Source organism: Trichomycterus rosablanca, chromosome 11, assembly GCF_030014385.1.
Source record: "Trichomycterus rosablanca isolate fTriRos1 chromosome 11, fTriRos1.hap1, whole genome shotgun sequence".
Lineage (NCBI taxonomy): Eukaryota > Metazoa > Chordata > Actinopteri > Siluriformes > Trichomycteridae > Trichomycterus > Trichomycterus rosablanca.
The window spans coordinates 9,390,282-9,404,262 of record NC_085998.1 but is presented as its reverse complement, the minus strand read 5'-3'; the positions used below and the strand labels follow the sequence as shown (position 1 = coordinate 9,404,262).

Here is a 13,981-nt window from a genome sequence, read left to right as displayed (position 1 = left end):
AGCCTGTACACATTACACAGTACATTGGGCTGCTGAATTCTGGTTTGCTGGTAAACTTTAGGTATATTGAGAACTAGGGCTGGCTCGATACCACTTTTTTTATGTCCGATACCGATACTGCAAATTGAGATCTGCCGATTCCGATACCAATCCGATACCGTCATTTCTCCTCTGAATAACTAAGCGGTAATAATACATGTCTCAATGCACCATGGTTAAACTAGCTATCTAAATAACAATGCTCAGATTGTGAAACAAATATTCTAAAGGAATAAATATATAACCCACAACAGCATTTTTGGTTTCACTTACGTTCAAGCTGTTGTTCACGTGACACATCTTGCTTTACGGCGTGTCGTCCAAAGTGTCTACAATTGGAAGATGTGGATGTCAATCAAATGCGATGGACCAATCAGAATTGACGCAGAGTTTGTTTGAGATTTTCCGTTAAAGTTCTGTCACGTTTTTAGATTATTAAACCCTGCTGGATTTGGAAGAGGACATCTGTGGCTAAACGGGAAACAGTGTAGTTTGTTATATTTCATAACACTAATGGATTAATCGTTGAGGATGTGAGATATCTCCAAGCCGGGACAAGTTTTCTTTATCTCAGGTGAGCGACTGATCATTTATAAAGCGATTTTTATTGTTTAAACAGTGTTTTTAGATGTGGCAGTAGTAGATAATTTTTTAAAAAGCTAAAGGTTTAAGTAGATCAGTGTGTTTTAATTTCTGAATGGCTGTTGCAGATGAGTTGCAGATCAGTGGCACATATTAATGATGTCATCAAGATGCACCTTGCTGCGGCAGTTGCCGAGTAAGCTGGCAATAAACAGCACTCCGTTGTAACGTATCTTCGTCTTCGTGTGTTATTTGCTTTGCACACAAACAATGGCCTTATTTACATTAAGTGTTATTTACATTAAGTGTTATTTACATTAAGTGTTATTTACATTAAGTGTTATTTACAATAAGCAACAGTATCGGATCGCTGGCGCCCAGGTGGCGCAGCGGGATATTCCGCTGACGCACCAGCACTGAGTTTCTGAACTTCCGGGTTCGAGGCTCGGTGTGAAGAGGAGGGCTGTACACATGTAAAGAAGGCGTGGGCAGTGGCGTGCTCTCCTTGGATGTCTTTGGAATCTGGAGTCTGTCAGCAGCGAAAGACAAATTGGATGCGCTAAAAAATCCAGTATCGGATCAGATTACACGTTTTTTTCCTTCCAATATCCGATCCAGTGATTTGGGCCAATATCGGACCGATACAGAGTATCAGCTCGGTGCCAGCCCTATCGAGAACCCATATCTGGTTAATAAACGCATGCTTAGCCAGATTAGCCAAAATTCTTACTCAAAGTCTTACTTACTAAATAAAAGTACTGTTACTAAAAATATAGTAAGATTTGTTCATTTCAGTTTTTGTTATTACATTTTCATTAACTGCTTTATCCTGGTCAGGGTCACGGCAGGTCCAGTCCCACCAAGAACTACTCGACACAAGGCAGGAATACCCTGGACAGGGCACCAATCCATCGCAGGGCTTCAGCCATCCCACAGACATAGCCAATCCGGGCATGAATGGGTTAGCAGAATAGTTATAGTACAAACATGTTTGGGCAAGTCGAGGCATTCTTTGGATTTCTGACTGCTCATTTTTTCTGGTAAAATAATTAAAATACACACATTTACAGATTCCTTTGTCAGAGAAGTTGACTGTAGGCTTGCTGGGTCAGGAATATACATACAGCATATCTAATAATATCAGCCAAGAATGTGGTAATATATGGACATGAACCTTCTGACATTGGCACTTGTGTTTTTCAATGCTATAAGACATTGGCACTTGTGTTTTTCATTGCTCTAACTTTTACTGCCTTCCTCTCTGCCAGTATGTACTTACTGAAATGGCAGCTAGCAGCCTTTGCACAAATTTAATTTTCTCCTATGATGCAATAAAATGGCATCTAAAAGCATTCACAAACTGAATCTGGGATTTAATATCTAAAGCCAAGGTTTTTTATCGGTGACACCATGTTTAAATCTATTTATTTCACATTTAGAGCTTCGTTTGGTGCACTTCTCCAGTAGCATGTGGTGCGTGCTGGAATCAGACCTGGCACTTTTATTTACCATAAAGAAACTGTCCTCAATTAGCCTTTCTTCTGTTTCTAAGCTCCAAGGAACTGATTGTTTTCTTGTTTTGAGTAAGTGGAGTTAAATGTAACATAATCGCTAACTACTAATAATTCTGAGTGAAATAAAATCAATGTTAACTGTGTACTGGTCAGTTAATTATTATTTAGATTGTTTTTATCATTATAAAATTTACTGATCTGTAACATAAAAAAATAAAAACTCACAGATTTGGGTGGGTTTGTTTCTCTAAGATAAACTAAATGGCATTTAAAAGCATCAAGCATTTACAAACTAAATCTGGGCTTTAATATCTAAATCTAAGATCCTTTAACTGGTGACAGCATGTTTTACACTACATTTTTATAGATTTTGTGCCTCGTTTAGAGCACTTCTCCAGGGCAGGTGATCCGAAAGTAGCTGGTTTAAGCCCCACCACTGCTGAGTTGTGTTTGTTTGTTTCCTGGCCAAGGCTCCTAGTCCTCAATTGTAAGTTGCTTTGGATAAAAAGTGTCTGCTAAATGCTGTAAATGTGAATGTTTATATTAATTCTGCAAGTTAGATCATAGACAGGACCTCAAGGACGTTTAGCTCCATTGCTATCTTTACTGCTCAGAAACATGCCAAACAGTGACCATTTCTAAAGCCTATGCTTGCTGTGAAAATATGTCTAGTCATGCCAAATGGAATGAAATAAGAGTAAAGGAGCTGATGCAGTTTGATACCCAGTTAGACAGCAATGAAGTCTATCAGTAGCATTTAGTAATAGAAAAATTGGGCTTCAAGTACCTTTAAGCCTTTACTATTTTCAGTACTAGCTTTTCTTTTTTCTTTTTTTTTGAGTGGACTAGGTGGTTTGTATATATCTAGTGGGAGTTGTTGTTGCTTACTTAAAATAAATTGTATTAATGTATTTTTAGATTTACTGTTGTATGAAATTGTTGAGTGTTGACCAAGTCGAGTTGAAATCATGGGATTTGTTTTGAATAGAGGTTGAGAGATGTTCTATTGATGTGTAATCAATGAGTAGATTTTTCCAGTGAGCAATATTAATGTTCAGTACTTGTTAAATGCTAGTGTTATGCTCAATTTCAAATTCAACTTTTTAAAAAGAAATAGGTGGGTCTGGCACCACAGGTATACAAAGCAGTATCCGCCCTGTTACAACTCTACAGCAGTGTTCTAGATGTGTATTTCTTTATGTTTAGTTCTAGATTTGTGTAGGGAGTTGAAACAGGAACTTGCTTACTGTGTAACTGTTGTTTCTGGGTCATACTGCAGCTATAACTCAGTTGGCTGGTGGTTTCTCTCTTACCTTCCCCTTATTATCATATTAAGAGCACTTTATGGCATAGCTGACTTGGAAAATTTTGCAGGTCTATGATTTTTTTATTATTAAATCAGTTGTATTGACACATGTTTAAGGTATTTCCTGTTTCTGTTGCTTTTTCTATTTCATTGTTGTTTAATAATTTTGTAAATGACTTTAGTTAGCATGTTCACCGTTACCATGCTTGTTCCACATTGTCATCCTTTCCAACTAGTCGTATCATCAGTAGATTCCTATTTGAAAAGCATAATATACATACATTTTATGTGCCCTTGACTTGTTTCCACTACTGTATATTTTAACAAAACAGCTATACAATAGAAAATAATTATCAGTACTATTACAGTAAGAAATACTTATACTATAACATTTCTAGTCTCAAGTCATAGAACTATAGCAGTTGCAAATGTGGCTGTTATAAAAATATCTCACATACATTAATCCAGTAATCCAGTAATAATTCTGTTTTAATCTTTTTCATTTCTTTTTATAAAACTACCCAGGGAGGATCAAATCTACACTGGCCTCAGGAAAGCATCAAGGACAGCACTAAGGTACAGTGTGTTCACACACTCGGTCCAGGACACCACAAATGACTCAGCATCATCGGCCAGATAGTCAGATGATGCAGAATTTTAGAACTTTCAGCAAACTCACACAAAACCTCTACAACATCTATAGTAAAATAATGTAGTGCAAATGTGACCATTTTGAAATAAATTATATTTGAAAAAAACGTTAGACGTAGAATGGTATACACTTCTTTTAATAAATGTTCAATTTTAATCCTGAATGGCATCATGCTGTGTGAGAATCTATCAGGACTGTCACCAATAGATCACTCTTTAATTTAAATTCATTTTACCACATAGATTGTATTTTGCGTTGACGGCTCAGTGTGCCGCAGTGAAAGCATTCTTGGCTCATTTGCTTAGCTACATTGAAACAACATCAATATTCATAATGTAATATACAGCAATGGAAAATGGCAAGCCACTGCCTTAGGGCCACTGAGAAAAGATTTGTCCAGATCATCATGAGCCACAAAACTGGTCTGCCATAAATTAGAAGCTGCTATGAGATGAGTGACACCATCCACAATCAAGTGAGTTTGGAGGGTACCTTGAAGCAAAAAGCCCCTGCTTTAAAACAGGCACCAATAAGCTTGAATAAGATTTGTTGATGACACAGAATGAAAAAGTAGCAGCATGGACTCTGATGATTTACAGCTCATGTGACTGTACCAGCAACTTCTGATTCGTGACAGATTTTTTATTACAAATGACCATCTGGACAAATGTTCTCTCAGCATAAGGTCACGGTTTGGGTTTCTTCCCAGCCTTGGCAAAATATCACATTTCCATGTACTGCAAGTCAGTCAAACTAGCCCTATTTATATAAGCCTAGAGGAGTCATCAGCTATATTTTAGACATTTTAGAAATGAAGTTGCTGTACATTTAGTTTTGAATCAGCATTTCTTTTAAAATCCACAGTAACTTTATACAAAAAACCTCCTGTTTGCCACAATGAAGTCTGTGTTCCAATAGTTTAATCAGAAAAAAATCATAAATCATAGCAGAAATCATAAAATCCTACTTTACTAAGAGGGTTTACTAAACCCTGCGCCTCAAGCAGAGAACTGTAGACAGTACCAGGCACAGTTTGTGTGATTAGTTACAGTCTTAATCAATTAGACAGTTATTTCTGACTGGTTGGCAGCCCATACGCCAATCACAGTAAAGCCAAATTTGTACCGTTTCACCTCACCTTGGTACATCCAGTCCTTGTCTCTGTAAATATCTTTACTCATGTTCTTTCTGTGGTGTATGGAACTGAATGATCTAATACAGTACTGTACAGTAGGATCTGTTCTGTGTGGAACCCCACAGAGAGGCTATGCCATCTGCGGACCTGGCATCAGCCACCCTCGCCACTCTGCTGCCCTCACCACTCTTAAAACCAACACCACGAACTGTAAGGGGACTGAAATCTCTCTCACCTCCTTCTTCTTACCCAATTCCCTCATACATCACTTCAGGCTGCTTCTGAACAACCCAGGCAGTTTTACAGCAGTCTGAGTTTGTTCCTGCTCCCGTGTGATTAGTTTCTGTGATAAACACCCTCTGCTTGAGGAGAAAAATATAATGCCAATGCTATCTGCTCTCGTCAGAGCGAGAACGAGGGGGACTGAGAGAGGCCATGGCTATATGTTAAATCCTAATTGCCCATAAGAAGTAAGCAGCTTATTGATTGTGAAAGAATTATAAATGGAAACCAAACAGAATACTGACTCATGCAGGTTATATAATGTTAGAAAAGACTACACTTTAATGAACAGAAAGTTACAGCTTAATTAATATGCTAATATGTTGAGTTAGATGTGCTAAGGTGGTTGCATTGCATCGGCTGCATTATTTTAAAAAATACTTTGGGTTAAGGGATGTGAATACAACTGGCACACCAAACCTAATCAGTAATTTGTTAAATCAGTAAAGTTTGGGCATTTAGCAGTTAATTAGCCATTCCTGTGCTCATGGGTGTAAAAACAACATGGAACGCCCATGTTTCAAAGTAAGCCTAAGGTGGGATGAATATGTTACCACTTATTTGCATTTGTATTAGCTGCTATGTCATTGTAAGAAAGGTCAGGCTAACATTATAGTGCCAAATTAGCTGCAAGTCAGCACTGTGTGCTTTGAGACCACTGATCTTTACTTATGATCAAATAAAATCTTTTATTATTAAAATCATAAAGATAAAAGATAATATCTTTTATCATTTGATGTTGCTGTTCCATCTCATATATACAATTATTTACAAATTTACCCTATTGATATGGGCACAGAGCAATCACCAGCTACACCGATCAGGCATAACATTATGACCACCTTTCTAATAGTGTGTTGGTCCCCCGTTTGCTGCCAAAATGGCCCCGCAACTATGATGCACTGTGTATTCTGACACCTTTCTATCAGAACCAGCATTAACTTCTTCAGCAGTTTGAGCTACAGTAGCTCGTCTGTTGGATTGCCTTGGCCACCCATGACCCTGTCGCTGGTTTACCACTGTTCCTTTCTTGGACCACTTTTGATAGATACTGACCACTGCAGACTGAACACCCCACAAGAGCTGCAGTTTTGGAGATGCTCTGACCCTGTTGTCTAGCCATCACAATTTGGCCCTTGTCAAACTCGCCCATTTTTCCTGCTTCTAACATCAGCTTTGAGGATAAAAAATTTACTTGCTGCCTAATATATCCAACCCACTAACAGGTGCTGTGATGAAGAGATAATCAGTGTTATTTACTTTACCTGTCAGTGGTCATAATGTTATGCCTAGTCGATGTATATGCTCAATAATATTCACTAACAATGAAATGAGATACCATGCCTCAATGTTTCATATGATTCTATAACTTTTAGCACCACCAAATGAATCATTCAGGATGCTGTGTGTATTTTTGTCATCTTTTGCAGAAAACAGCTGTTGTTGTAAAGAGGCTGTGTCACGTCAGAAGCTGCAGAAGCTGGTTCAAGTCGAACAACAACAAAGCTGCTCTTTTGCTGAACAAACAAGCCTTTAAATGGTGTCTCTCTCTTCCTAACTTACTTTCTCTCTCGCGCTCAGAGACTAACAACAGCATCATCTGTATTGACTGAGCCTGGCAGGACTCGCAGCGGGCTATTCTATCACCCCATCCCATCCCGATACACACCATTAAAAGTAACCGCTCCACCCAAAGTATGCTGATGCTACCAGAAACAAACAGCCAATAACACTGATGTTGTGCTGTATAAAATTTGTCTTGTAGACAGTGGGCAGGTAAGTGCACAGACCACATGCTAAGCCTTCTGCCCTAAGACTCGTTAAAAGGCCATTTCAGACCAGCATGGTGGGCTGATTCTCTGTACCTTATAATGTTTCTATAGGTACACTACTATATGACCAAAAATATGTGGGCACGTGACCAATGAGATTGTTGACATCTCATTTCAAACCCATCACCACCACCCCCCCTCTGGAAGGCTTTTCACTAGATATTGGGATGTTTTAGGGGAATTTGTGCCCATTTATTATTATAATGGTTACACTACAAGATTCAGATCTCTTGTTAAGTCTGAATCAATGGTAATCAAATTGTCTTTCAGTGTTTTATCCTCTTATGAAATAAAACATGAGGATGAGAGCATCTTTAGCCTAATAGACTGCTGCACAACCTGAGTGCTCCACACCCATATATTTCTAAACACCCTTTATTGGCTGCATGGCACATACAAACAGGCTTTAAGGTGGATCTTCTGCATGACCCAAGCAGTCCTTTTTCCTAAATTATATTTTCCTAAACTTGGGTTTAATTGGGGTGTAACCTGCCCAAAATGCATACAAAAAGCCACATCATGTATATTCTATTGCAGGATTTAAAATGAATTTCTTTATTTGAATGTAATTATTAAATCTTAGCCTTGGTGTTTTGTCTGCATCTTGCTTTTAAGAGGCAACAACAGAATGCTATAAAATGATCTTATGAGAATCAGTCCATTACTTTTCAACTGATGAAACCTAATGTTTTCACACCTAGCCCACATTCCTAAGCACCATTTCATGTGCAGCATGGTGCTTATGCATGCTAATAAATATCAACCTGCACACATGCATGCAAAAGTAACATTGTGCATATCTCTATACACCAAAGACGTAACTGCTTAATTAGAATGTATCTAATTATTGAACATGTATCAGTAAAATCAGTATATTTGTGCCATTTTAGCATTCATGGTACATGTACATTGTTTTAAACCTGTACAAATACAATAGTAGAAATACTATCTTTTGTGGACAGAGTGGATGGCAGACTGATCCTCTTTATGACCCTACTAGAATCAGTATATAGATTCAGGTTGCATTTCTGTGCATGCAAATTGTAAGTGGAATTACTTTGTATATTCATGAACCAGTGGCAGAAAGTCTTATCCATATGTCCCTGGTACTAAATAAAGTACCAGTTCATTATTTAGTCCAGTAATATAGACTTATATTTCCACATCTAACATTTCATGAACAGCATGGTGCATTTAAATTGAAATTAATCTTCATAAATACAAACTGAATGAGCTTAGTCTATACCCGATTACAGAAGCAAAGGGCATTACTCTGGACTGGTTACAATCGTTAAATCATCAGATCCAGATGCATTTTAATCTGAAACATTAAAACGGGATTGGTCTTATGTTGCTGGAGTTTGTTTGACATTTTAGGAAATTGCAGCTAGAGAATAATATACTACCCTCTGTAAATTGTAGGGTATAATTTACTATATTTTCTTGTAGTTTTTCATGTTCTTCATTTTTTATCTCTCTTGTTTGAATTTCATGTTCTCTTAATTGTAACTAAATGTTTGCAAGAAGTCTGAGGTTCTAGATCTCAGGAATGTTTTAATGCTTTTAATTAATTTTTTCTCCTTATGTAAAGCACTTTGAATAGCCAATGTGTATGAAAGGTGCTATACAAATAAACTTGCCTTGCCTAATAACATTCCACTAATTCAGTCCATATTTATTTTACATTCCTAACCCCCTTTATGAGAAGCATGGTGCATGCATACTGGCTTTGATGTGGAGTTACCATATCTGTATATAAGTGGGTAGCAAATAATGCTTTTCTCTATACGACCATACTAGTATGAGTTCATCGAGTCCAAATAGTCTTTTTTTTTCTAAACGCTGTTGCATGATCTGTACACATGCATGAGCAAAATGCAGCAACGGCATCACATGCAATGGATGCAATCACATCCTCGGGAAAGGTGCATGCAGTGAAGGTGATTCGGAGTAACCGACCTGTCAGGCTGTCGTAACACTCGATCTCGGTGCTCCTGACGGCTTTTCTCTGATCGTCGGTGAGCTGATCTGCAGCGGCTCGGTTCAGCAGCTCCACGTCGCTCGCGCCGCCGCCCGCAGCCACTTGCACGCCTTTGAGCTGGAGCAGCGCGCGGTGGTATTTGCCGATGGCCTCGCGAAATTTCTTCTCCTTGTAGCACCGGTGACCTTCCATCTTAAAGTCGATCGCTTTCTGTATTTTGGCCTCCATCTCTGAACTCCGTGCTCCAGGTCCTCCTCCTCCACCGCCTCCTCCACCGCCGCCTCCTCCGTCTCCACCCGCGGCCTGACTCCGCTTAACGGGCTGCAGCAGCGTGCTGTGCATAAAGGACGCGACCGGTGCTGGATGATAATGAACGGAAATGATTGAATTAACAGTCCAGGAACATTCAGTATCAGTGCACACAGGAAAACGGAAAACAAACCCGGATTGTTTTATTCCCTTTATTCTTCTGCACCGATTGATGCTGGATAACGAGCGTTCACGACTACCGAGCTCTCTCTCTCTCTCTCACACACGCACACACACACTCTCTCTCTCTCTCTCTCAGCTTCAGCACCACCGACACAAACAGCTCAGTGGCAAAGCATTATGGGAAACCAAGAAGTTAGTGCTGCATCACGATCTCAATAAATTAAATAGGGCAATCAGTCAGAATTTAACCCTGGTGAGAAAAAGTCATTTCCCCCTTCCTGACTATCACATATTTATCACAGCTGATAGATTTAGATAGATCATTAAACCAAACACAATTACACAAATGAAACACATTTTCCTGAACATGTAAAGTTATTCAGCTTTGCTTTACAGAACTGCCCTACATCCCTACAGCACACTGCTAGATTTTATGACATTTATCATCCCCTTCATATGGCCAAATCGCTCAGCTTCAGATGTGGCAACAATGAAAAATAAAAAATACATTCGCAAACATAAAAACACTAGAATTTGTAAAAACACCTTTCTATCAGAACCAGCATGAACTTCTTCAGCAATTTGAGCTACAGTAGCTTGTCTGTTGGATCGGACCACACGGGCCAGCCTTCGCTCCCCACTTGCACCATTGAGCACTGGCCGCCCATGACCCTGTTGCTGGTTTACCACTGTTCCTTCCTTGGACCACTTTTGATAGATACTGACCACTGCAGACCGGGCTGTTGAGATGATAATGTGTAAAAGCTTTGTAAAGTACACAGAATGGTGAACTAAAATTGATTTGTTTTTTGATATTGATATTAGGCACACAGGTGGCCAGCATAGCCAGACAAGCCAACATTTCTGTTACTGCATTTTTAACATGATTTGAATCATTTTAACCATCTTTATTACAAATATGACGTGTGTAAATTTGTTTAGCATAGTTTTGCATAATCTTTTTTTGCTAACAGCTAAGTGTACCAGTCAACCTAGATAATTCATGCTGATTGCTTTGTTGCTTCTCTTAAAAATCAGATGCATGTTAAACATTCAAAATAAACATAATTACAATCAGTAGATATCTACAAATGCATTTCCATTTTACAGTCGTGCAGCTGGATATGTAAACAGCAGATGATTTTATCTCTTATTACAGCAACACTTTATCCAAATAAACCTTTACACATTTTGATCATGAACATAATTCAGCAAGGTCAATTTCAGAGAAAATCCTCCTGCACTCAGCACACTTCACATTTAATCAATACAGTGTAAAACAATACGACTGAGACTCCAAATTCTACAGTAATTGTCAGTAAAAAAGAAAAAACCAGCTGGATTGTCTGGCTTCATGTGCAGTGTCATTTGTTTAATGACAGACTAAATCTACTAGTAAAAACTTGGTAAGGCATGGTAATTCACACAGTCACCATATACTGTATATGGCAACCAAGCTTGCTGCTATAGACCAGTAAATATTAGAAAACATTTGTCTATCTATAGCATAAACTAGATCTTAATCAGGGTTGCATTGCCGTTTTGAGTCAACCCTAGAATCACTGGGCACAAGGCAGGAATACACCTTGGACATGGAACTTGCAATTTTGTATATCCAATTTACCTAACTTACATGTCTTTATACTGTAGGAGGAAACCAAAGCTCCCAGAGAAAACCTACACAGACTTGGGGAGAACATGCAAACTCCACACAGGAAGGACCTGGACCACTTCACCTGGAAATCGAACCCAAGACATTCTCGCTGTAAGGTGACAGTGCTACCCATGAGCCACCGTGCCACCCAAGCTAACAAACAAAGGGAAATGAACCATTGATTGATTCCAGACACAAGTAGGTGAATCTTGCACTTCTCTGCTGATTATTATTATTCATTAATGCATTTGTGTGACCCAACAGATGCTTTTGTTTACTGCCTTGGCCCACTGTAGTTCAGGTCCATTTGAGTTCAAAAGTACAACTGTATAATGGAGCAGAATAAGTCCATATTCCAAAAACACAAATTTAAAAAATATTATTATGTGAATCACCTTGTGTGTTCAGTTCTGCCCACAAGCAAAATCAAAAATACTTTTTTAGCACTGCAGCTTTTTTGTAGATGATGTAGATTAGAATAATACAGTCATAAACACACTAGCACCTTTATTTCTACTTACAAAGCTGATGTGATTTAAGCACAATTTTTTTCCTTTTTTGTTGTTAATTTATAAATATTGGTGCATATTCTTGATTTAACATTTTCTTTGTTTTCTGTTTTCATCTCCTTTTGTAAGACTCTCCCTCTTTGATTGGGGTAATTATGACTATGTCACCCCTGACTGCACATCCTAACAGCTCCTGGCACTCTGCACAATGAAAGATACAGCAGGATTCACAGATTGACAGAACACATCTAAGAATATTAACATATATAAATAAAATGACTCAAAATTAAATCAACTTTGCTTTAATTGAAGTAATTGTAAATTGCTGTCATTTTGGTAAGACTGGGTACTGCAGGAAGAATACTTCTGAATTTGTAGAAGGCTTACGCACAGCACATTTTATGTCTATTTTGATCAGGTCAAGCACCACCAGGAAACACTGGGCACAAAGCAGAAATAGAACCAGACAGGGTACCAGTCCATTAGAGGACAGCACACACTTAAACATTTACAAATACACTCCCACTGAATGGCAACACAGTGTACTCCATTTATTTTGGAATGTGAATGGAAACCTGAGTACCTGGAAGAAACCCACACAAATTTAGACATTACAGACTTATTAATGTAGTACCTGAGAACTGGTGTAGTACCACGTCCAGCAGCTGCAGCACCATGCCATTAGGTCATAGTACTTTTTAATATTGTGTACTGTATTATGTATGGCATGCTTCCCCAATGCAAACCACCCAAACACGTATGCTTAAGTACATATTTACAGGGCAAAGTCTGGCCATAATGTTTATCCATTGTATGTACATGCGTGTCAGAAAGCATGTTTTATAGTTTACAAAACCTGTCCTTTGTTTTGCCACACTCACCATCCTCCATTCCCCTTTCTTTGTTGCTTTTTATAGCATTGCCATGGAAGTGATGTGGGGTTGCTAGGTAACTGGCTGGCGTCTGAAAGTGTCTTGAGTGGCGATGCTTTTACACACCAGTGGTGCAGCACAGTACAGCAATGTGTGATTGTGTGTGTGTGTGTGTGTGTGTGTGTGTGTGTGTGTATGTGTGTGTTTAGTAATTATGGTTATTTCATAATAATATTTTTGGGTGAGAGTTTTTCTGGTCAGCAGTTTCGAGGGTGAAGGGTTATATTCATATACTTCATCATGTCTAGTGGGCCAGCTGTGACCTTAGTGATCAGAAGGTTAAAGGATCAAGCCACAAAACCATTGACCTGCCAAAGTTAGATCCAGTAAATGATAAAGATTATATATTCTAATAAAAAGAATAATCCAAAAAAAATTGAATAATTACATCTTACTATTTTTAATAATAATACTAGGGGCACTTGTGTGGCAGAGCAGTCTAATGCACAAGCCTACTACTGCTGGGATCCGAGCTTGAATCTCAGCTGTGACAAGAACCAGCCAGGTGCCTATATTGGAGGGGAAAAGTCCAAAAACAGTACAAGCTGCAGTACAATAGCTGCCTTCTTTGTCTGTTCAAGGCTCCTGCACTAGCAATGGATGATCTGGAGAGCTTAGCGTGTCTCTTCAAACGCAATGCAAATGAAAAGTGGCAGCTGTAGCCTAGTGGTTAAGGTACTGGACTGTGTACACCTGTGTCGGAGGGGAGCCTGATATTCTCAGCCCTCCTCGGAAAGGAGAGGGAAGGCCATGCTAGCAGCATGATTACAATTAAAGGAAATTGAAAATGACTAGATTAAGTGGTGCTCAGGTGGGACAGCGGTAAATTACGCTAGCCCACTACTGCTGGGATCCAGGGTTTAAACCCCCAGTGGTAGTCTCGGCCGGTTGGGTGTCTACATACAGACATGATTGGCTATGTCTGAGTGGGGTGGCCAAGGCCCTTTGATAGATTTGTGTCTTGTCTGGGGTGTGTTACTGCATTGTGCCTACAAATTCCAGGCACGCTGAACCCTCTGTGATCCTGACCAAATAAGCAGTGTAAATATAAAAATAAACTAAAAATAAATATAGCGGATGCAATAAATACATACTATAATGTTTTGGGTGCAATAGATATAAATGATTATT

General features: G+C 38.8%; 1 protein-coding gene and 1 long non-coding RNA gene across 2 annotated transcripts in view; one reads left to right on the top strand and one right to left on the bottom strand.

Annotated features, from left to right (window-relative positions):
- ttc9b (tetratricopeptide repeat domain 9B) overlaps nucleotides 1–9,665 on the bottom strand; it is a 30,788-nt gene extending 21,123 nt beyond the window's left edge. Inside the window, exon 1 of the mRNA XM_063004584.1 lies at nucleotides 9,302–9,665. Within this exon, the coding sequence (XP_062860654.1) occupies nucleotides 9,302–9,665 (364 nt within the window). The remainder of the gene's footprint in view (nucleotides 1–9,301) is intronic.
- Nucleotides 7,240–12,189, top strand: LOC134323154 (uncharacterized). The gene is made up of 3 exons (XR_010014021.1): nucleotides 7,240–7,286; nucleotides 11,406–11,607; nucleotides 12,048–12,189. It is a non-coding gene; the product is annotated as an uncharacterized LOC134323154 (long non-coding RNA).
- Nucleotides 12,190–13,981: the final 1,792 nt, after the last annotated feature.